The sequence below is a fragment of the Ceratotherium simum genome, chromosome 4, assembly GCF_057802395.1.
Source record: "Ceratotherium simum simum isolate JZ-2026a chromosome 4, ASM5780239v1, whole genome shotgun sequence".
Lineage (NCBI taxonomy): Eukaryota > Metazoa > Chordata > Mammalia > Perissodactyla > Rhinocerotidae > Ceratotherium > Ceratotherium simum.
In genome coordinates this window covers 11482070-11506974 of record NC_141903.1, presented here as the reverse complement: position 1 = coordinate 11506974, position 24905 = coordinate 11482070, and the positions used below count along the sequence as shown (strand labels likewise).

General features: G+C 46.3%; 1 protein-coding gene across 3 annotated transcripts in view; it reads left to right on the top strand.

Annotated features, from left to right (window-relative positions):
* Positions 1-24905, top strand: part of WWC1 (WW and C2 domain containing 1) — a 156202-nt gene that overhangs the window by 119635 nt on the left and 11662 nt on the right. For all 3 annotated transcript variants that reach the window (XM_087429445.1, XM_087429444.1, XM_087429446.1), the window contains 7 exons: positions 586-672; positions 1873-2065; positions 9278-9430; positions 11542-11633; positions 17645-17780; positions 19028-19192; positions 24535-24627. In XM_087429445.1, coding sequence (XP_087285571.1) covers positions 586-672; positions 1873-2065; positions 9278-9430; positions 11542-11633; positions 17645-17780; positions 19028-19192; positions 24535-24627 — 919 coding nt within the window. The remainder of the gene's footprint in view (positions 1-585; positions 673-1872; positions 2066-9277; positions 9431-11541; positions 11634-17644; positions 17781-19027; positions 19193-24534; positions 24628-24905) is intronic.

The window sequence follows — 24905 nt, the reverse complement described above, 5'->3', positions numbered from 1 at the left end:
CATTTACCTTCAGGGCTGCCCAGGGAGGAAGGCGTAATCAGTGGGACCTGCTGACAACTGTGGGCTCCTAACTAAAGCGGGGGGCAACTCTTTCCGTGTCTCCTAGCTCCCCATTCTTCACCAGAGAAAATGAGATTTTGAAGACCTTGTAACTTGCCCCAACTCACGGAGCTGGCTGGTGGCAGAGCCAGCCCGGGACCGAGGCCTCTGCCTCTCAGTCTCTTGGGTCATTGTTGCTGTGGCTTTTGTCTTACTATCCCATCAAGTTCACCCATCTGGACCAGTCAGCCCCCAGAGGCTACAGCCCAGATTTGTTGTTCTTGTTTTCTCTTCACGGGAAGTGGCCTCAATATTTTTTTAATAGGAATTAATTGCCAACATTTAAATATCAGGAAATTTCACACAGACTTATGGCTTCTCTTTAAAAACTCAGCCTGACAGCTCTGGACCTACATCCCTGCAGGGCAGCAAAGCACTGGGCCTGTGCTCTCCGGCTCATATAGTCCCCAAGAAGCCACGTCTGGGATTATTGAGAGAGAGAGAGAAGTGTGCTAATAGGTGCTCCATATGCCCCTTTCATTTCAGGTATGATGAGAAGAATAAGCAATTTGCAATATTAATCATCCAGCTGAGTAACCTTTCTGCTCTGTTGCTGCAACAAGACCAGAAAGTGTGAGTATGTGGCTGACGGAGTGTATATTATCTTCTCACCTCATGCTCTGCGGCGATCCCCAGGGACACTCTCCTGCTCTGTCCTGCTCCAACAACGGGCCCTGTAAACCCACTGGGTATTTAATGCATGTGACCGTGATGCAAAGTGTCAGTACCGTGAGTGTGGATACAGACATGATAGGAAACATGCTAACTGTAAAGAGAAGCACCCTAGACAGCTTCAATTCCTTCACAGATACATCCTGAGCGCCCACTGTGTGCCAGCACTAAGAATGGGGTGGTGAGCAGATCTCTGCCCTTGAACTTGAAGCCACATGAAGAAGAAAATCATAGCCTTTTTTGTCTGCTCTAAGCTCAAGTATTCCACGCAGAAAGAGAAGGGTCTGCCATTCCCCAGAGTCAGTGCCCATCACTGTGCTCTTGCTGGAAGGGTGCGATAGGTGATGCCTTACAGCTGATAACACAGCAACACCTGCACTGCCTGCCGGCTCCTTCCACTGCACATGGGGCTTATGTTTCATTGCACTCATCTGCCTACGTGTTTCTCCTCCTTTAACTAGACCTAGGCCTTGAGGGCGGCAACAGGAGCTTATACTTCTGTGGTTTGCACCCGCCCAGCGTCTGGGGGTGCAACTGTGGGAAGGAGGAAGGAAGGAAAGCAGGCAAAACAGAAGGACCATAAGGTTGGGCACTGGGGTCGTTTTCAGTCTTTTGCTCTTAAGAACAGTGCCAGGATGAGTAACCTCCTCCGTATCCCGTTGGTGCTTGTGCAGCGGTATCTGGGGGACAGTGCCTAGAGGCGAGCTATCGGGTCAAAGGTAAATGCATCTCTGATTTCCTTAGGATCGGCACATTCCCCTCACAGGGGCTATGGCATTTTGCCTTCCTGCCAGCAGTTGTATGAGGAATCCTTGGTGTTACCAAGCAGCCTCGTAGATTGTTCTGTGCACAGAAGTTTGCACGTCACTGGCCTCAGGCTGCACATGCTTTGAGGTTCTGAGGATTTGGGGGATTTGGGAAAAGGAGGAGCAATGTGTTACCCTTTCTGCATCCTTTGCAAATACTCACGTGACGACTTGAGAAATTACAAACTCTCATCCACTGTCATTTTCTTGGGGACGTGCAGCAGCTGGTTAGCCCAACACAACAGCCCCGGATCTGGGCTGACCCAGGCTCTCCTGCATTTCTGTCTTCCTCTAGGAACATCCGCGTGGCTATCCTTCCCTGCTCTGAAAGCACCACCTGCCTGTTCCGGACCCGGCCCCTGGACGCCTCGGACACCCTGGTGTTCAACGAGGTGTTCTGGGTGTCCATGTCCTATCCAGCCCTTCACCAGAAGACCTTAAGAGTCGATGTCTGTAGCACCGACAGGAGCCATCTGGAGGAGTGCCTGGTGAGGGCTGTTCTGTTTGTCTGTCCAGACTGTCCTGCTGGGGATTGGTCCACCCTGCACTTGAGGGAGGAGGCTTGGAGAAAACACAGGTTGTAGTGTCAATCAAGCTTAGCTTGGGTTCTAGGCAGGGACTATTCCACAGGTGAATAGCATTCTCAGACTTACCGGGACTAAGAGTCTTCAATTCTCAGGCTCAGTTTCCTTATCTGTAAAATCCAACTAACGCTGCCTGTCTTGCAGCTGGTTCTCTGAGGATTAAATGAGGCACTAAAGCAGCCCTTCTCGAGCCTTAGCATGCACACAGGTTACCCAGGGCTCTGGTTAAAATTCAGGTTGTGATTCAGCAGGCCTGGGGTGGAGCCCAAGATTCTGCATTTCTGACAAGTTCCCAAGTGATGCTGATGCTGCTGGTCCCCATAGCAAGGATGTAAAGCAACAAAGTGTCTGCCCTGGATACCAGTCCCCATCCCTTTCCTCCTCAGCTGGGGCACAGAACAGCATCATTGCCATTTATGTTGTTATTGCTGACAGTAATGCGACAGCTAGTGTCGATTGGATGCAATTTATGTGGTGAGTGCTGAGCTAAGCTCCTTACGTGTATTATCCCTACTGATCCTCACTACAGTCTTAGGAAATAGGTACTGTTGTCCCAGTGAGGAAACCAAGGCACAAAAATGTAAAAGAACTTCCCAAGGTCACACAGTCAGTCAGTTGGCAGGAGCAGTGTTGGAATGCAGGCAGGTCCACCCTGAAGCCCACGCATGTCAGACCTCTGTGTTTTCTCTGTGTCAGCACAGTGCTCCTGGAGCTCGCAGGTGGGAATGGTGACTGCGGGTTTGGCAGGGTGGACGCTGAACGACAGAGCAGAAAGCTTTTCCAAACCTGGGCTCCTCCGGTGAAGCGTTTCCTTGGCCCTGGGCATTCCTGAACAAGAGACTCAATCCTCTTTTCTTCTCCTAATTGGGTGCTTTTTATTCCTCCTTCCTAATTGAAGTCTGGCCATTGCTGGTTGCCATGGCAGCAGCCAAAGCGCTCATGCTCATCCCACCGTGGCTTCTCTCCACCCGTGGCCAATGGCAAACCTACTTTCTCGTATCCTGTGTGGATGTGGGATGTCAGGCTGTTGTGTTTTGGTGGCTGGAGGAGGCGAGAAAGAGAGACGTGAGGAGAAGGGGCTGTCTGCTCCCACTCAGAGTCTCCCTGCACTGCTGGATCTGTGGAATCCCTGGTCTGTTTTGAGCCATTTAATCAGCCAGGCAACAACAATAGTACCTGTCCTGACCAGTGTCTGTGTGCCTAGTACTGGGCTAAGAGCTTTGCCTGCACTATCTCATTTAATCCTCACAACAGAAGAGGTGTTAGGATTGCATCCATTTGACAGATAGAAGATCAAGGCCTAGAAAGGCTAAGTAACCTGCCCAGGTCATCCAGTGAGTAGCTGCAGAAGCCTGGATTTAAACACAGATTCCAGCTTCCTTACACGTATCCATTGTACTACCGTGCCTCTCAGGGGGTTACTGTGAGTGTCTCTCCTGTCCCCGTGGCCTGCCTTCTGCAATATCACAGGCAGCAATTCTACCAGATGCTTTAGTGTGGCGTAACAGGGGTCACAGGCTTGCCAGCTGGGTCCTGGTTGCCCAGTCCCCAACTAAGGGGGTTGCTGAGCTCAGTGCCCCTCAGTGTAGGTTCTGTTAAGGCAGTCCACTTCCCAGCTCCCTGTCATGTCCCATAGTTAACCATTACAACAGCTCCTCTACCCTCTTCTCACTTTGCTGTCCCCACTTGGCAAAACCCCAGCCCTGTCAAGGAGAACTCTCTGCCTCCTCTCCACCCGTGCACCTGGAGAGAAACACAGCCACCCTCTATGGTCTCCTTTTAAAATCGTGGTCACTAACCTCCAGGAGCCCTGATGCTGCCCAGCATTTATACTGCGTCTCCCTGGACCATTTGCTCTCCCGATCGTCACAATGGCTCTTCCCTTCTCCTCTCTCCTCAAACCTCCAGCAGCTCTTCCCCCGCCCTTCCTCTCCCTCTGCTGAGGCCCTTGCTTTACGCTCCATGAGAGACTAGAGGGAACCAGAAGAGAGCTCCCACAGCTCCCACACCACATCCAGCTGTTCTCGTAGGTTCTGCCATTTCTCCTGCTTCTGAGGATGGGCCTTGCCTACTCCTGTCTAAAGCCATCCACTCTCAAGGACATTATGCCAACAGTTATTCTCCTGCCCTCTCCTCTATCTTCAGTTTTCCCTCCTCCACTGGATCTGGCCTGTCAATATACCGATACCAATTCTTAAAAAAAATTTTTTCACCCCATTTTCTACCTCCAGCTACTCCATTGTTTCTTTCCTTTTCTTGACAGCAAAACATGAAAGAGATGCTTGCGTTCTCTCTGTAACCCAATCCACGTGGGCTTTGCCCTCATCATTCCACCAGAAATGGGCTTATCAAGGTCATCACTAACCTCCTTGCTGCTAAATCCAGTGGCCAGTTCTCCATCCTCATCTCTCTTGGCCTGTCAACTGCGTTTGGCTCAGTTGCTCACTCTGTCTTCCTTGACGTCATTTGCCCTGACTTCGCTTCCCGGACACCTCACTCTCCTGGCCTTCTTCCCACATCACTGGCTTCTTTATCTGTCATCTTTGCTGATTCTTCCTCTTTTGCCTGTCCTCCATATGGCAGAGGGCCCCAGGACACAGGCCTCTCTCCTCTCCCCTTTTCTATTTGCATCCACTCCCTTGGTTATCTCATCCTATCTCCCCGTTGCAAACAGTGTCCTCAGTTTATGGCTCTATCCTGGGCCTCCCGCTCATCTCCACGTTATGTGTCCACTGCCTGTTCCACTTCTTCTCTTGCGTGTCCAGTAGGCATCTCAAATGAACTTGTCCACAAGCACGCCCTTGATCCTTCCCCCTGCGTCTTCACTGTCGCAGCTGACGGCAACCCCATTCTTCTTTTGCCCAGGCCAGAGACCACAGGGTCATCCTTGACCCCTCTCTTCCTCTCACACCCTTCATCCAATCCTTCAGGAACCTTCTGGTAGCTGCACCTTCAAAAGATCCCCACACTCCAACCACTTCTCACCACTGCCCTGACCCACTCTCATCTCTCACCTGGATTGCTGTAGCAATCTCCTGCTGGGTCTCCCTGCCTCTGTCCTGGTCTCCCTTTATCTCTTTCAACACAGTAGCCAGAGTGATCCTATTAAATTTGCAAATCGGTGCATGCCACTCCTCTGCTTAAAACCTAGCAATGGCTTCTGTCTCCCCCAGAGTCAGCACCTGGGTCCTTTGCCTGGTCCAAAGCCCTCCAGGATCTGCCCCTTGTTTTTTCTCTGATTTCCTCCCCCAGACTGTTCCTCCAGCCCCCTTGTGCCCCTCGAATACACCAGCACGCTCCCCTCTCTCGGCCTTTACACTTGCCATCCCCTCTGACTGGAATTCTCTTATCCAGATGTTGATGGGCAAGGCTTGCTCCTTCGCCTTATCAGGGCTCGACCCAAATGTCACCTTCTCAGTGAGGTCTTCCTTCCACCCTGTTTAAAATCGCATCCCCCTCTCCACTTTCTTATTCCCTCCTCTCCCCTTTCCCCGTATTATTTTTCTCTGCAGCACTTTCCATCACCTAATATTGCGTTATATCATAGATGTTAGGGTACACCTTATTTTCACATTATATCATCCCTGAAGTCAAGATGCAATATATACTAGATGGCAGGTCGTTGTTTAATTGGCAACTATTTTTTTTTTTCTTAGTGGTGCGTGAAATAATAGTACGCTTTATAACTGATGGCATCTCAGATTCAACAAAACACAATGTAGAGTTTACTTATTGATTTGTTTATCGGATTCCCCCAGAATGTAAGCTCATAAGGATTTTATCTGCCTTAAATCCTGCTATATCCCCAGTACTCAGAACAGTGCCTGGCACATAGAGGCTACTCGGCAAATGTGTGTGTGTTGAATAAATGAATGAATGAATGTGTAAATGCCCTCCAAGTGCACCAGTTCACCAAGGTAGACCATATCGACACCTATGAGCCAGCCTGAAACAGTGTGTCATGTTGGAATTGACAATAATCTGATGGCGGTGTTACATCCCAAAGCTGTGATTGCGTTCATCCCCCTTGCCCCTCAGTCATGGCCTGGCATGTTCTGAATGGTAATATCCAATGTATTCGTCTGTCTGCCCAGGGAACTCTGAGCCCCTTGGGGGTAGGTCGTGTCTTACATGTTGCTGTGGCTCCAGAGTCTGCACAGAGCTCAGAGAATATTTATTAAATTAATAAATGAGTGATATACACATATTTGTGTATATTTACCTTTATTCTTGGTGCCTAAAGTGTGCCAGGCATGTAATACCTGAGTTGACCCTAGTCCTCACGACAGCGCTGCAGGTAGGAGTTGTTTCCCGTCTTCCAGGTGAGGAAGGTGGGGCTGAGCAAGTGAAGAGTCAGCGTGGGTTGTTTTCTTCACCTACTCAGAACTGTTCTCCTAGAAATTACCTGTAGCCGCCCAGTGGCTCAGCACCGTCCACGCCGTGCTCTGGTGGATCCTGATAGAAGGAAAACGGGGAGAAAGGATCCCAGGTGGATGGAAGAGTCCCCTCCTGTCCCAGGTGCCACCTTAGCCATCGCTTGGCTCCTGGCCCACTTTGCAAACTGGCTTGTGGTATTTCTACCACTCATTGGCACAGCCACGGGTATGTCTGGGGAAATGAACGCACTAAGCCCAAACCTGATCAGAGCTCTTCAAAAGAGGACATGTTGAAATAATAAGACCTCTGAGGAATGATTAAAATTATGTTGTAGTTCTTTCTACTAAGGATGTATGGTAAAAAATACAGTAAAAATGTTAAGTCACTTGAAATAAATCTTCTCTCTGTGAGGTTATATTCAGTTTGGCTGATTTGTTGTAGTTTGTTTTCATCTTAAGGAATCCATTTACATGATGCAAAGAAAAACCATATAAAAAGATTGACTGAAGAGAAATCCTGCTCCCCCTGCCCTCTCCAACCCAATCCCATCACCTACCCTTTATAGGTAACTGCTTTGAATAGTTTCTTCTTTATATTTGCATTATTTCTTGTTGCACATATGATCATGTTCTTTGCCCCTTGCACCTCAAATATGGTGCAAAATATATATATATGTATATATAAAGAGAATATATATATTCTTATCCCTCTATCCATTTCTTATACAAAGAGTAGCATACTATATATTCTGTTCTACACTATGCAGTTTTTTTCTCTTAACAATCTGGCCTGGCGATCTCTCACCTCAGTAGCTAGAGATCTTTCTCATTTTTTAGACATAGCTACATAATACTCCATTGTATAGGTATGTTATAGTTTATTCATCCAGTCCCGTGTTGCTGGACCTTTGAGGTGTTCAGAATCTTTTGCTATTACGAAGAGGGCCAAAATGAAGATCTCTGTTCATCGGACATTTTGTACTTGTGTTGGTGTATCTGTGGTATAGATACCTACAAGTAGGATCGCTTGGTCAAAGAGTAAAAGGCATCTGTATTTTTGCTAGATTTTGCCAGATTCCTTCCATAAGGTTTCTGCCATTTTACATTCCCACCGGCAAGGTGAGAGACTGTCTTTTCCCATAGCCTCACGAACAGTGCGTTGTCAATTTTTTAGACTTTCGCAAATTTGGTAGGGGAAGAATGATAGCGGTTTTTCACCTCACTTTTTTTTTTTTTTTTTTTTTTTTTTTTTTTTTTAAAGATTTTATTTATTCATTTTTTTCCCCCCAAAGCCCCAGCAGATAGTTGTACGTCATAGGTTCACATCCTTCTAGTTGCTGTACGTGGGACTCGGCCTCGCGCTGGACGGAGAAGTGGTGCCCCGGGGCGCGCCCGGGATCCGAACCCAGGCCGCCAGCATCAGAGCGCGCGCACTTAACCGCTAAGCCACAGAGCCGGCCCTCACCTCACTTTTTATTGCTTCCTTGCTCAATATCTGAGTTCCTTGTAAGACTGTTGGTTCAAAGGAGATGGAGACCATCATTTATCCCTGGGACTAACACAGAACCTAGTGCTCAGTATGATTAGCATAGGATAGGTACCCATAACAAATAAATCAACCCAATTTTAAAACTGGGCAAATGACTTGAATAGAGATTTCTCCAAAGGTGACATACAAATGGCCAATAAGCACATGAAAAGATGCTCAACATTACTAATCATCAGAGAAGTGCAAATCAAAACTATGAGATAATACCTCACACTCATTAGGATGGCTGATGTTTAAAAAAAAACAAACAGAAAAACCCAAAATGAGCATTGAGGAAGACGTGAAGAAATTGGAACCCTTATGCACCATTGGTGGGATTGTAAAATGGTGCAGCTGCTATGGAAACATTATAGACGTTCCTTGGCCGGCCCTGTGGCTTGGTGGTTAAGTGCGCACGCTGCGATGCTGGCGGCCCGGGTTCGGATCCCGGGTGCGCATCGAGGCACCACTTCTCTGTCCATCCTGAGGCCGAGTCCCACATACAGCAACTAGAAGGGTGTGCAGCTATGACATACAACTATCTACTGGGGCTTTGGGGGCAAAAAATAAAAAAATAAATAAAATAAAAAAATAAAATATAGACGTTCCTCAAAAAATTAAAAATGGAACTACCACATGATCTAGCAATCTCACAACTGGATATATATCCAAAAGAATTGAAAACAAGGTCTTGAAACAGCATGGTGACTATAGTTAATAATACTGTATTGCATATTTGAAAGTTGCAAGAGAGAGTAGATCTTAAAAGTTCTCATCACGAGAAAAAAAATTTTGTAACTATGTATGGTGATGGATGTTAACTAGACTTATTGTGGTGATCATTTTGCAATATATACAAATATCAAATCATTATGTCGTACACCTGAAACTAACACAGTGTTACATGTCAATTATATTTCAGTAAAACTAGGAGGGAAAAGATGGTAAATTTTATGTTTTTTTAATCATATTAAAAAAAAATATATATATATGATAGGTGATCAATCAAGATTTAGCAAATGAGTAAACCAATGAATGAATAAGTTAGTGAATGAGTGAATTACTGGAAATGATTAACAACTAGCCCTTTCTTCCTCCCAGGAAGCTTCCATCTCACCTGGAGGGATGTTTTCCATACTTTCTCCAGGAGCCAAATTCCCCAGAATTCCTTGTCAGCCCTGCTGATACTCTCCCTTTTCCCATCCTCAACAGGGAGGCGCCCAGATCAGCCTGGCTGAGGTCTGCCGGTCTGGGGAGAGGTCGACTCGCTGGTACAACCTCCTGAGCTACAAATACTTGAAGAAACAGAGCAGGGAACCCAAACCAGTGGGAGCCATGGCCCCCACCCCAGGGCCTGAAAGTACGGTGAGCTGGGCCACAGGTTTGCGCCATCCTCCTGCATGTGTGGCAACCCGGATGGACGGAAGGAAAAGGCTCTTCCAGAGCTGGAGATGGCTGGGCATCAGAGATGGAGGAAACATAGCAGAGGGGAGGGGAGCAGAGAGGAAGAGGAGGATAGGGGAGGAGAGACCTCTGCTAAGGGGCAGATAGCCCCCAATCTGCAACTCGCCCCCTTCTGCATTTGTATTCTCTCCTTCTGTCCTTTGCTTGACCTAATGTAACTTGCCTGATGAAAGTCTTAATTCACGATTTTTTAAGAATGAAATGGAAGGAGAAACCTGTGAAAGGTAGAAAATGAACTTTTATTGAGATCCTACTATGTGTATAGTGGTCCATAGTGGAGGCTTTATGTGAGAGGCAGGCGGAAGTCATGGGAAGGACAGTCAGAAGACTGAGTGTTTCTTAGGGGTCAATCATTTCACCTCTCTGGGCCTCCATTTCTTCATGTCTGATCTGAGTTTAAAAAGGTTGTTATGAAGCGTTGAAGAAGTACATGTAAAGAGCACTTGGGCACTTGGGTAAGGGCTTGATAAATGGCATCTGTTTCATTATTATTTTAAGTTTCTTGAAAATCTTACATTGGCTTATTTTTGGTTAAAAAATATGTATTCATCTTAGTACAATACCCTTTAACCTATTAAAATATCCTTAAACTATTCTCTGCACTTGGAAAGCCCACATCCGCTGGCCAGGTAGACTGGCCAGAACTCAACCTAACAGAGGAGTTGCCCTGGACATAGAGGGTCTCAGTGTGTGGAATCCTAGTGGGGTCCCCGCTAGAGAGCGTCTGGGGTTCAGGTTGGCTTGTAGTTCTCGGAAGTGCTTCTTCCCTCTGTCAGTGCTTGGTTACTTTGGACAGTCACTGCCCAGAATTTCAGTGGAGAGGATGGGCTAGGTCATACAGGTAAGGATGAGGGTGAAGATTAAATCTATCTTCTCCTCCTCTTCCTTTTCCGTCATCGTCGTCATTTTCTGCACTTCCTTTTGTGTCAGGCACTGTCTTGTTTATTAAGTGCAGTCTACTAAGGCTCAGACAGGTTACCTGAGGACATATGTCCAATCAGCAGCAAGCCCACGTCTCAAACCCAGGTCTCCCTCACTCAAAAAAGGCAACAGTGAGCTGGCAAAGGTCTTGAAAACAGACTTCTCTACTTTCTAGAGCATATTCTTGGGTAAGTAACGTCAACCTTAGGAACATTAGTTTCCTCATTTCCATTTCTCAAGAGAATAGTCATAATCTCTACCCATCAGGATGGCTGTAAAGATTAAATAGGATGCCACACGTAAGCCATCTGTTGCAGTGCCTGGCATATACCAAACCTTCAGTTGAGTTTAGTTCCCTCTTTCCTTCCCCAAAACAAAATTACAGGAATTATTCAGCTCTGGCCCACACGACCAAGGGTATTTGCAAATTGACCATGTGCTCAGAAAATGACAAGATCAGTTTTTGCTTTACTATTAGCTGCCATTTACTGAATACCAGTTATGTCCTAGGTGCTCTTCTGCAACTTCTTATATATATTCTCAATTCACCTTCGTAACAACCCTTTGTAGTAGTTATTAAACTGAGTCTCCGAGAAGTTAAATAATTTCCTCAAGTCACCCAGGCTTCCTCACTGTAGACACCATTCAGTATAGATGTTGTTCCTCCAGGAAGCCTTCCCTGAATGCAACCCCCCAAGCTGGCTTCGCTGCCACTCCTTTGTTCCCGAACATCTGACACTTACCTCTCACATAGTCCTTCTCACATTGTTTTATTATTGATGGTTCATGTGATGGTGTCCTTGACTACACTGTGATCGCCTTACGGCCAGAGACCTATAATCCTGTCTTACTCAACTACTAAACCTGGTTGCCTTCCAAAACGCTGTCGATTCATACAGGGGTTATTCTCAGGAGAACTGCCAGTTAGAAGAACTAAGGACTATATTTCCAATTTTTAAGTGCCTTGGGGCAAGATGCTTACCTACTCTGGTCTTCAGTTTTACCCTCAGTTCACCGGGAGGGTCACACTCTAAGAAGCTCTGGGTCTTTTCGTGGCACACAGAGGAACCCATCAGCCTTTGTCCCTACAGGATGCTGTGTCTGCCCTGTTGGAACAGACAGCAGTGGAGCTAGAGAAGAGGCAGGAGGGAAGGAGCAGCGCTCATACCCTGGAAGACAGCTGGTAAGAGAGGGCTCCCTTGGGCCTTGGGAACTGACCTGACTTGGACCTGGGATCAGGGATGAGCTCCCCAAACACCAGGGCAACCAAGAGAAGTGTTCCCCTAGGAAAACTGAGAACCTCTATCCTCATGGGTTCTCTACAGGCAATAAGGCGGTAGATAGCCTAGTACTGTGGTTCCCAAAGTCCCTTCCTAGGTGGTTATTTTGTGTTCCCTGAATCACTCGTGCCAGTTCACATCTGCTATTAGTGTTTGTCTTGATGCACTTACATTTATTTTGGTTAAAAAAATTTTTTTAAGTTTTATATTACTGTAAGTGGAAAATAAGTATAATTTGCCATAAGTTGAAGATTCCTCAATAAGGAATTGCATTTGACTGCTAGGAATGGAGAGCAAAATAATAGGCTTAAATAAGATAGACGTTTATTTCTTTGTTACTTAAGAAGAATAAGAAAAAGCAATCCAAGGCTCATCTGTCAGCTTCATGATGCTACTGGGAACCCAGGCTGCTTCTTTCATTCTGCTCTTCTGTCCTTGCTATGTGACCTCCATCATCAAGGCTGCTTTATAGCCCAAAATAGCTGCTGAGACACCAGCCATCAGGTAGGCATCAAGAAAGAGGAAAGATAGAAGAGTGTACCTATGTACCCTTGAACCAAGGAATGTTCCTGAAAGACCCGCCCAGCAATTTCTACTTGCTTCTCATTGGCTGAGCTTAGCTATTTGGCCTACCTAACTGCAAGGGAGGCTGGGAAATGAGGTCTGTTAGCTGGTACAAAAATCAGGGTTCTGTTACTAAGAAAGAAAGTGGGAATGGATATTGGGTAGGCCATGAGCCAAGTCTGCCTCAGAAGGTAACTGTGGAAAATTAAATGTAATGAAAATCAAACAAGAGTATTAAAGTCTAGCTGGATATATGGCTTGCTAAGGTTCTAAGCCTGAGGTCTTCTCTCCCATTGGTAAAAAGGAAGGTTAGTAAGTGTTTCAGCAACATTGAAGACATGCTACTGCCAAAGGGAGTCTCCTCCTTGATGTAACCAAAGGTCTGAAGGAGAGTTGAACAGAGACACCCTTTCTCACGTGTGATCCAGTGCTCTTAGTCCCTTGTATACCGGCAGAAAGGTCTCATCACACACTTTAGGAAACAGTGATGTAGACTAGGGTTCAAATCCTAGCTTCATCATTTCTCTGTAACCTTAAGCAAAGCATTTTTTAACTTTTTATTGTGGTATAATATACAGAGTAGTTCACTTGGTCTACAGCTCAGGGAATTTTCAGAAACCAAACTACCCAAATCAAGGAGCAGAGCATTACCAGCTGTCCAGAAGCCACACGTGCTTCCTGCCGGTCACTGCCCTCCACCTCAAGGGCAGCCACTTTCAGGCAAGTCATTCTGACCTTGTCTGATCCTCAGCTGGAAAATGGGGACATCACACTGACTGTGTAGCATTATCCAAAAGGATATGAAGAGAAAGTACAAAGCTCGTAGTAGACACTCAATAGGTGGTAGAAATTATTATTAGGAAAACAAGAAGGAACATTGCTAACTACCAGTTGGAAAGGGAGAGGGCAAATCCCATCTGGAAAATGACCACAGCCTACGAATCTTGCCATTTGGAAGGAAATATAATTGGGCGTAAGTGTATGTGCTTTGAATTCAGATAGATACAGACTCGGAGTCTCCCTCAGCCAGCTTCCTGTGGGATCCTAGGTCTGGGTGAGGCTGAGCATCAGTAAGTTTTAAAAGCTCCCTGGGTGATTCTAATGTGCAACCTGGGCTGAGAACCATGGCTCTAAACCTCCATTTCCCCATCTGTGAAATACAGATTTAAAAAATAGCCACTACATCATATAGGGTATTTTGTAGACTCAATAAAATCATGCGTGATAAGCACTCAACACACACCTTGACCCAAAAGAAGCACTCAATAACTCTTCTGTATTATTCTGTGACAGCCCCAAATTATATTATTTGGTCTCAAAAGGAATGTTTTCATAATATTGTTTACTCCAGGGGTTGGCAAATGTTTTCTGGAAATGGCTAGGTAGTGAGGGTTGCCTACTTTGTGGGACATACAGATTCTGCTGCAACTCTGCTCTTGTGGTGTGAAAGCAGCCGTAGACAGCACATACACCAAACCACCGTGCTTCTGCCCCTGAAACTTCAGTCACGGACACAAATTGGAACTTCAAATAGTTTGTACATGTCATGAAATATCATTCTCCTTTTGATTTTTTTTTCAGCCATTTAAAGATATAAAAACCATTCATATCTTGGACTGTCCAAAACAGGCAGTGGGCTGGATTTGGCCCATGGCAGACCCATCTTGTGCTCTGTCCTATTTCTCCATGTGATAAAGAGTATAGCAAGGTTCCTGAATTTTTGTATGTTCATTTGTTTTAGACTTCTCTCTAAATTGTCTCAATTTTTCTCTGTCTCCCTTTCTTTCCCTCCTTCCCTCTCTCTCCTCCTCTCCATCTCTTTCCATCTCTCAGGCACACTGCTGGGCTGGGCTGGGCTGGGCTGGGCTGTGGTTCACACAGGCAAAGGTCTGATGCCGGAAATAGGCCCAGGACCTGTCTTCCAAAACCCTGGCATGAGATCAGTGGTTTCCGCCAGATTCCAAGCTTGTGTTGAGACTTTTCACGCCGTCTCCTAGCAACCGCCTTCTGTCCTCTCTCCCTTTGTGGCCCCCTCTCTCCTCACCCCTTGCCATTCAAACTTCCCTAGACACTGACTTACAAAGAAGGCTGGGAATCCCGGAGCTGCTGTATTGGGGTAAATCCGTCTGCAGCCCCCCTCCCCCCAGACTGGAGGCTTCTTTCAGTCCTGGAATGTTAACTAGCTTTGCTGTGCCTGCTCAGCTCTGGAGTCATGTGTGGAGGTCTCCAACAGACAGGCCCTCTGTTCTGATTTATACTTCTTCTCCCTCAGCACCCAAGGCCCAGGGTGCCATTGTTACTCCCTCCTTTTATTTGTTTAAGTCTCTTTTGTGCATATAATCAGAAGACTGGATTTTCTTTTAGATCCACATGCAAAACAAAACTCTAAAGAGCATTAGAAAATATAGGAGGATATACTCTCAAACAATGCTAGAGTGAAAATCCTCATACTTGCCTCCTTGTGTGTATTTGTCTAGGGCAGATCTTGGGAAGTGGTATTGCTAGGTCCAGGGCATGGCTGTTGCATACTTTGATAGACATTGCAAAATAGTTCTCACGTAAGACTGTCTAGTAAATGCTCCCACCAGCAATGACTAAGAGTGGCCCTAAACCTACACCCTCTCCGACACTCAGTATAATCGAACTATAGTACTTAATCAAGAAAATGTACATTTTTTATTTTAACAGATTCTGCTAAATTGACTTCAGAGTGTAAATTGGCTGCTCTAATTTATACTCCCCGCAGAGATATGCCTGTTTCTCCTACCTTCACCAGCACTTGATATTGTCAGATATTTTTTTTGCCACTCTAAAGGGTGAAATGATGATGTCTATTTTAATGATTTTTCACTTTACAATTGAGATTTTTTTTTTCCTTTCTGAAAATATTTAGATTCACAGTCAAAAAGAAGAGATTTCCGTAGTGGTTGAGGGCTTAGTGGAGTTGGACAAACTTGGGTTGGAAACCTGGCTCCACCACTTAGCAGCCTGTGACACTGGACAAGCCTTGTCAGCTCTCTGATCCTCAGCTTTTACATCTGTGAAATGGAGACAGTAATCGCTTTCAGTGTTGTACAGCCTTAGCATAGCCCCTAGAGCTTATTAGGCCCTCAATAAAGGGTGGTTAACGTGGCTTCTGCAGAATTCTTAGGGAGGTGCTCCTTGCGTGTTCCCATGTTTAATGGCTCGTTTATGAGTAGACAGGCTGTGGGGGCAAAGGAGGGAGAGCAAAGGCCCCTCCATATCACTAGTCCCCATCCAAGTGCAGGGGGCGTTTAATCATGGGGCTGGGCTTGGAAATCTAAGATCTACTCTCCCTACTGGGAAAATCCTAAGGGAGACTTTATGTTTAGCCACAGTCTCCCTGAGCCAGCTAACTAGATGTCAGGTTCTCTGCTTTTGGCTGGAATTCCTCTGGCTCAGTGTGGTAACACTGTCTCGTGCTGATCAGAAGCTGGCGGTTATGTATGTCTTTCAGAAGTAAAGATAAGAATAGAGATAAATTTCTAATTAACAAATGCAGTCCATTTGTCACACCAAATCCTTCCAACCCTAGAGTCCGAGGGGAAAGGGTAATTATGAAGAATATTACCAAAAGTAAAGTGTCTTCAACATATAGTACTGGAACACCACTAGGTATCCATATAAAAAAATAAACATTGAGCATCATGTGCACAAATTAATCTGAAATGGATCATAGAGCTAAACATAAAAGCTGAAACTATAAAAACCTTAAAGAAAATATAAGAGAAATTGTTTGCAACTTGGGGTAGGCAAAGATTTCTTAGATAGAACATGAAAAGCACAAACTATAAAAGAAAAAAATTGATAAATTGGACTTGATCACAATCAAAGGCTTCTGTTCTTTGGAAGACACCATTAGAAAATGAAAAGGCAAGCCACAGACTTGGAGAAAATATTTGCAAAGGATTCATATCCAGAATATATAATGAACTCTTACAACTCAATAATAAAAAGGCAACCCAACTTTTAAATAGGCTAAAGATTCTAACAGACACTTTGCAAAAGAAAATATATGAATGGTCAATAAATGTATGAAAAGATTCTCAGCAGGAAAGTGCAGATTAAAACCACAGTGAGGTGTGAGTACACACTCAGTAGAATGACTACATTTAAAGGACTGACAACACCAAGTATAGATGAGGAACTGAGATTCTCATGACATTGCTGGTGGGAGTATAAAATGGTATAACCACCTTGGAAAACCAGTTTGTCAGTTTTTTAAAGGACAAGCTTATATTTACCATATGACCCAGGAATTCTACTCGTAGGTATGTATCTGTTATGGTCTGAATTGTGTCCCCTACAAAATCCACATGTTGACGCTCTGACCCCAGTACCTCAGAATGTGACTGTATTTAGAGATAGGGCTTTCAAAGAGATGATTAAGTTAACATGAGGCCATTAAAGTTAGGGTGGGCCCTAATCCAATGTGACTGGTATCCTCGTAAGAAGAGGAACTTGGGACACACAGAGACGCCAGGGATGCGCACACAGAGGGAAGGCCATGTGAGGACATAGTGAGAAAGCAGCCACCTGCAAGCCACAGAGAGAGGCCTCAGAGGAAAGAAGATCTGCCTACACCTCAGTCTTGGACTGTTAGCCTCCAGAAGTACGAGAAATAAATTTCTATTGTTTAAGCCACCCAGTCTATAGTATTGTTTTGGCAGCCCTAGCAAACTAATACAATATCCAAGAGAAATGAAAACCTATATTTACACAGACTTGTAGGTGAATGTCCATAGAAGCTTTATTCATACTTGGTAAGAAATGGAAACAATCCAAATATTCATCACCCAATGAATAGCTAAACAAATTTTGGTCTATCCATCCAATGGATATTACTCCAAATGGAATATTAGCAATAAAAAGGAGTGAACTATTGATACATGCACCAACATGGATGAATCTCAGAATTCATGCTGAGAGAATATGAAGCCAGAGACAAAAGAGCATATACTGTCCCCTTCCTTTTATATGAAATGCTGGAAAAATCAGATCTAATCTGTAGTGAGAGAAAGCCCGTCAGTTGGGGGAGATTAACTGGGAAAGGGTAGAGGAAACCTTTCAGGGTAATGGAATGTTCTATATCTTGAGTGTGTAGTGATTACACAGGGGAATACATTGGTCAAAACTCATCAAACTCAACACTGAAAATGCATTTTGTTGTCTGTAAATTATACCTCACTAAAATTGGTTTTTGTTGTTTTTTCAAAAATGTGTCCTCAATCCTGAAAAGGCTCAGAAGCCCTGCCCTGGAAGCACTTAAAGGCCAGTGAGCAGATCAGTGTGGTCCCTGGTGGGTAACCAAAGTGCTCTGTCCTCACAGGAGGTACGAGGAGGAGGCCAGCGAGAACGAGGCAGCAGTGGATGAGGAGGAGGAGGAGGGAGAGGCGGAGGAGGGAGAGGAGGACATTTTCGCTGAGAAAGCCTCACCAGACACAGTCGAGTGCCCAGCATCAAAGGTAGGGAGGGCCGGGGAGATGGGAAGGGCTGTGTTGGGGAAACAGCCCTCCGTCCTTGAGCCTGGGCCCTCAGAAAAGGCTCAGGGCCGGGTCTCATCCTTAAGCATCAGGGGACAGATGTCCCCCCTATACTTCAGGTCATTTCAGTGATAGTAAACCAGGAGCGGCCGACTCCCCTCCTCATCTCTCCCGCCCTCTGCACCTCCCCTGTTTCTCTGGAGAGGCCTCCAGCTTTGTAATCAGGTGGGTCTGGGTGCACATCCTGGCCCTGCTGCTCCCTCTGTGTGGTCTCAGGCAGACGACTTCATCCCTCTCGAGCCTTCCTTTCCTCCTCTCTAAAGTGGACACAATAAGACCAACCTAGCAGATGGGTTCTGAGGTTTTGAAGGGATGCATTTTTTCATTTGGGTCTGTCCAAAGTGCAATAGGAAAGGGGAGTCCAGTCAAGTGCCCCTCGCCTCCTGCTTCCCTGCTGCGCTCAGGTTACCTGGTATCTACAGAGAGCTCTGTGTTCTTTCCACCTGCAGGACTCCTGGAAACAGCACCCCATAGTGTCTGAAAAGGGTACCTGGGGGTGGAGCTGCAGGTTGTGCACTGCACAAAGGTGCCTTGCCAAGAGGGGCTGGAGAAGAACCTGGGGCTGCCTTCCAGTGGCTCCACACCAAGGGAAAGTCTTTGTGCAGTTTCTCCAGCCAAAGGGGGCACCTTTTTCAAAATTACACAGAGGCACTATTTAGGCTCACAGTGGCCCTGCATTTAGGTATTCTTGTTTTATTTTACTGGTGACTACTGTGCAAGGACAGGAGAAAACCTGATCCCCTAGTTTACAAAACAAGATTTGCTGGTTGCATCCATAATTCAAAGCCTCTGCAGTTTGTGGCTGGAGCAGTGGAGGCCTTGGGTGTAGCTTTGTCAAAATGCTGCTGGCACCTAAGTCTTCAGGGTGTGAAGTCCAGGACATCGGTGCTTGAGGTACCTCAGCTGCTCACATGAGCTTGTTTGGTGACTGAATATGCTCCCACTAGCCATAACCACAGGTGTCAGAGAGGAATGAGGGCCAGCGCCCAGGCCTTGGGTGCCATCCTGGCTGGGCAGGGCTGGGGCCGAGGAAGCCCCTAGCTGTGTCTGTGGGCCAAAGGCAAGGTGACAGGAGTGGGGAAGAGGTGAGGAGTCTTCCCCATGAATCTGGGAGTGGGTGGCTGAGACTCTGGATACTGGTGGCCTCAAAGCTGTGACGTTTTCCTTAGGTGGACAAAGAGACCAACACAGAGACCCCGACCCCATCTCCCACAGTGGTGCGGCCCAAAGACCGGCGGGTGGGCACGCCATCCTCAGGGCCATTTCTTCGGGGGAGCACCATCATCCGCTCTAAGACCTTCTCCCCAGGACCCCAGAGCCAGTACGTGTGCCGGGTAAGCCAACATGTGGTGCTTTCCTCCTCGCAGAGCACCTGCTTCCCACGGGGCAGCCGAGAGCCTTTGGCCTCACACAGTTCTGGGTGCAAATCCCAGTTACTCTCACATTGTTGAGCATCCTTGGGCAGGTGAACACCCCGCCTCATGTGCAGTTAATAGACCGACTTCAGAGGGGTGTTTTAAGGATTGAATTAGATGAAGTATGAGAAAGGCTCAATATCCAGTACATAGCCGATGTTATTATAGTTCCCCCAACTCTCCCCTCCTTGTTTGCATCCTGCCCTTCCCTCCCACACGACCACTTGCTGAGATCAGACTGACCCCTCACTGCCCCTGAGCGGGCATTCTTCCCCACCTCCAGGGCGATTCCAGCGTGCAGCCTGAGGTTGCAAAATGGCAACAGACCTGTGTTATTTAGTCGCAGGGTTTTTTTAATTGAATTTGTCACTAACGTTGAAAACTTAGGAAAGACAATTAAAAATAAAATTAAAATGGAGAGGTTTCACATAAAATTCCAGTTTCTCTTGAAAAAAGGGACATCTGGTGCTACAGACCGCGCGTTCTCTCATGGCAACGATTGGCTGGAGCTGAGCAGTGGGGGCAGCTGCCCAGAGATGATTGGTGGGCAGGGGCCTTTCAAGTTCACCTGGCCCTCTACCTATTTCAGTTGCTGGCCTGCTCTTGCAGGCCCTGCTGGAGTTTAGAGGCGCTGCAGTAGGACACCCTTACCTTGCTATCCAATTCGTGTGCCCTTCCTCAGCTGGCCCACTTCCTTCATTCTCTAAATGGAAAGTTGGAGCAAGTACAAAGTCTGAAGGGTCGTGCTGGTTGCTGAGGCTACAGAACCAGACCCTGTTCCTGATTTTCCTCAGGGGTGGCACAGGTAAGACATGTGCACACCGTACCTGAGTCCGGGGCCCAAGTGATGTGTCAACATCCTTTCTTACCCTCCGCTATACGGAACCACTGACCAGTAACTAGAAGCATAAACAGAACCTTCCTGCCAAATAGTCCAGTAAGTCGTCACAGGAGAGTCCGTGGAACCCACCCCACATCATCAACCTGCCACTTACCTGTCTATTGTCATTTAGTTGGGTGGAGAGGGAGATATTGAGAGAGGTTCTCTATATGTAATATTCAGTATCCAAGGTTTACAGTTATAAGATTGCATAGAGAAGCTAATTTCTTCATAACATGAAAATTTCGCTAATTTTACTGGCTACTTATCAAATTAAATCCCCAAAAAACATTCCCTACAGTCCCTGCCAGAAATGACATAAATCCCTCCCTTCTGTGTCAAGTCTCTAGCTAATCCTTTGAGCCTGTAGGCGTCTGAAAAGACAACACAGGCACAATGTACGTTGGCTGTATATCTTGCAAAAGGTACAGCGTTTCCTGAAGTCATTGAATGTGATTTTGATGTTGAGGAATTCCTGAATCACAGGTGAAGAATCCTGCAATTAAGCCAATTCACAGCTGAAGAAGAGAAAAATCCAATCTGTGTTTCAAATGTGAATGATTTGAAGGATTTAGAAAAGCCCTTAGGATAATGGATAAAACCCTCTGTTTTTGGCAAAGTTACCGTGTTTATGAACATGCAGTGGAAATCAAACACAAAGTGAAGAATGTCACTCGTCAGAAAAATCACCCCAAAAGAAATTAGCATTTAATTCTTTCTTTTTCATCAGGTTTAGAATGCAGTTGTAATTTTGTTAAATGGAAGATATAAAATATAACTTTGTAAAGTGTTTCTCTTCTCCAACTAAAGATTCAAACTTTTTTCCCCAATATTTGCTAGAAAATCCTGGTTCCTTGTTTATGGATTCACTTTAAGTAGCCCTCTCCCAGAAGTGGCATCCTCGAGTAACATGGAGCTCCGGTCCCAGTCATTAAGCATCTATAACACGCCTAGCACTACACTAGACCCCTCCCATATTTTACTATCTGGACCAATTTCCAACCCTGCAAGGCTACAAAATAAGAAATGTGCAGTCAGCGTGGATCACATGCCACAGGCAGAAAGGGCCTTTCTTAGCAGAGCCATGTATTCTTCCGTCTTTGCTTTCTGACTGCACTTCAGCCCAAGCCTATCTCTTCCTTTTGTAGAATCTTACAGAAGGCTACAAGGAGTAGCCAGTGGTACCACATCCTGAATTTTTTTCTATCATTTCCTCTAAAACTCTGTAGGCATGCATTCTGTCTCCCAAGATAAAACAGGTAACAATTTAACCCTCTGTTTTGTACCCACAAAATGAGCATTACCAAATTCCCAACAGAGGATATTGGGGTCTGTCTGTGCCCCCTCATACCTCTACTACACAGCCAGCTCCATGTTTTCTAGTCCATGACTTACAGCGCTCCACTTCCTAGTAGTCCTGTACCAGTCAGAGTTCTTACTAGCAAGCAGCAGAAACAGACTCCTAGCAATACTGTATATGCAGGAAAGAAATTTTTGGAAAGGAAACTGAGTAGTTCACATATCCATTGGAAGGCTCTAGAACCAGCCTCAGAAATCAGGTAGGTAGAAGGAGGGCCAGACGCAGCCAAAATCATACCACAAAACCAATCAGGTAAGGACGCTGCCATGCTGCTGTAGAATGTGGCCCCCACTGGCCCCACTGCTGCCCTGGAGTTCAACCCTGATGCCTCCACTGGACTCTGCCACTGCAGGAGGCCACTGAAGTTATTGTTGCTGCTGCTGCTGCCACTGCTCTACTAATGGCTTCTCCCTGAGATCCCAACAAACATGGCATGCTCATGGAACAAAAGAGAGTGGGCTGGTTAAATCCCAAAGGCATGGTGACAGAGAATTAGGTCCAACTAACCAGGTCATGATTCAGAGCCTGAGGGATTTGCATCCAGTTGGCAGAATCTAGTCCTGTGCCTACCCCTAGCTGCAGGAGAGGCCATGAAAGCAAGACTCTGGTACTTTCAGCTTTGTTAGTGGGAGGTGGCCTTAGTCTCCTACCAAGAGCCATGAGGTGGGGACTTCTACACCCATTGGATAGAGTTTCAAATACCAATCAGCAACCCCCTCCTCCCCAAAAAAAACACACATTTTCTGTTTCATCTAATCTCACAAACAACCCTGCAAGGCAATTTGTATTAACCCCATTTCACAGATGCTGAAACTGACACCCAGAACGTCAGAGCACTTGGCTCTAGGTCACACAGCTACTCAGTGCAAAGCCAGGGGTCTGACTCCAGAGCCCACAGCCTTTCTATTATTCAAAGCCACATCCTGAAGCTTCTTTGCCCTCCTCCAGGCTACATAAGAGTATTCCTTCTACTGGCCTGATGCCACACCTCTGCACACCAGGTGCCCTCCGCTGGGCGTCCCCCTTCTCTGGTCTTCAGCATGGCCTGTGTCACTGGTCAGTTTCCCTGGCTTGGGGCTCCACTGAACTTTAAATCCCTGAGGGTAGGGACTTAGCATTAGACTCCCTACAGCTCTTCACCATCCCTGTGTCTTCACCATATAGGTGTTTATCAGCAGTGCTGTCATTTATTGTGGGTGGCTCACTTCGACCTTATGAATGCAGTCCTAAAATTCTCATTCCTGAACTAGCTCCCTGTGACTTTCAATTATTTCACCTCTCTCTTCCTCAGTTTCCCTCACATTACTTGGAGATAATAAAAAAGCAATAACATTCTCTACCATGTTTGAGATTAAATGCATTAAAATATTTTATATAAGAAAAAGTTAAGTCCAAGGACTTATTGTAGCTTTCATACTGCTCTCTGCCCTAGCTGTTAAATGGAAATAATAACAAGGCAACAATATTCTCTACCATGTCTAAGATTAAATGCATTAAAGTATCTTCACATAAAAAAACACTAAGTTCAAGGACTTAATGTAGCTTTCATTGCTCTTTTATAACATGGTCTTTAACACAAAAACAACTATGACTTAAGGATCAATTGTCCTGATACATATTTCTTGTTGGTATGACGCATATCCCGTGAGTGCCCCTTCTGGGATCTATCCAACCAGTCCTTTTGTATGAATCCACCCCAGTCAAGATGGCCGACCCTCCATCTGTGTATTAGCTTCATCTCTGGGCCCTTTATGCATCCTGGGGGCCAGGAGAGGACATGGTCCTGGAGTCAAACAGACTGGGCCTTGAACTCTTGTTCTGACACTTCCCAGCTTTGTGCCTTGTAAAAGCATCCTAGTCTCTCTGGGCCTCAGTTCCCTCTGTTAGGATTGTTTAAGGGTTAAGTGAAACTGTCGATAAAGCACGTGGCACAGAGTAGGTGCTCCATCCACATGATTATTTTTACTGTTACTATTATTTTGTTTCTGGTTCTGGTTGAGACTGCCTAGCACAGTAGCTATTGCATCAGTTACATCCCTGGGTTACGGTGTTGGTCAACATAGCAGGACTATTAATATCATTATCACTAATAATTATTAATAACCACAAAATGACGCCATGAACAGCTTCTCAGGCGAGACCTGCAGCAGTGAGCTGACAGCTGCCAGAACAGACAGGCTCTGTAGCCTCAGCCTGTGGCGATCCACTGACTTGGAAATATGACCTGGGAAAGAAGCCCCCACCCCACACCCACCTCCTGGATGTGCCGTCATCCTAACCTCCCTCTCCGGACCCCCTCTGTGGGGGCACTCATTCTCAGTAGAAAAGCAACCCACCTGGCCTGCAGCCCTGACCTCTGGCCTGGATGAGGAATATTAGCCCTCCGGAGAGGGTGATTATAATAAGGGATTCAAGGGGTTCTGAGGAGGGGAGAGCTGTGATCAGCAGCCCTCACAGACTCTGTCTGCCCCATCTTCTCCAAGGATGCGGTCCCTGAGGCTTTGCCTTTGGGCTGCTTTTTATATATGTGTCAGTCTTGACAGTGGCTCCATTTGAGCCATGAAGATGGGCTCTGGGCAACAGGGAAGAGTTGATGCAAACAGGCTTTGGTGTAGTAGGTCTAGGGGGCAGTCACACTGTCTAGTGTCAACCCCACTGTGCTGCTACCAGTTCACCAACCTTGGGCAAATTTTGTAGCCCCTGAGCCTCTGTTTCCTCATGTGTAAAATGGCGACGCTCCTAGCCTGTGGGGTTGTAGGACAGATTACCTGAGTTATCGGGCGTATAGCACGTAGCATGCATCATGCAGAGTAGGTGCTCAATGAATGTTCGTCTAGAAAGAAAAGGAAGGTCGGCATGACACCTGCCTCCTGCAGCCCCCAGGGAACGGAAACTCCAGGTGTTTGCACGAGGAGAGGAAGGACTGCGCAGAGCGGGGGAGCCCCGCCACCCTCCTGGCCCTGGTGCGCCTTCCAGATGCAGTCGGAGCTTAATTAACTTCCCATGACTTTTCTCTTGCAGCTGAACCGGAGTGATAGCGACAGCTCCACGCTGTCCAAGAAGCCACCTTTTGTTCGAAACTCCTTGGAGCGGCGCAGCGTCCGGATGAAGCGGGTAAGAGAGTCTCCTCCAAGCTGTTCGTCCACCTGCTCCACCCTTGTTTCCCCAGGGCTGCGTCCTGCACACATATGCCCCGACGTCTGACCGCTTCCCCTCAGCCACTGGCTTGAAGAAAGTCGAGTTTGCGAACTGTAAGGCCTGTGGAGGCACCGGGGAAGGTGCCAAAGGGTGAATGTAACATTACTGTCATGACAAATTGGTCAGATCAGGACTGTGCGTACTTGGTCTTCTCTTCTTGGGTAGAAATTACAGTCACCAAGAGCTAACTAACC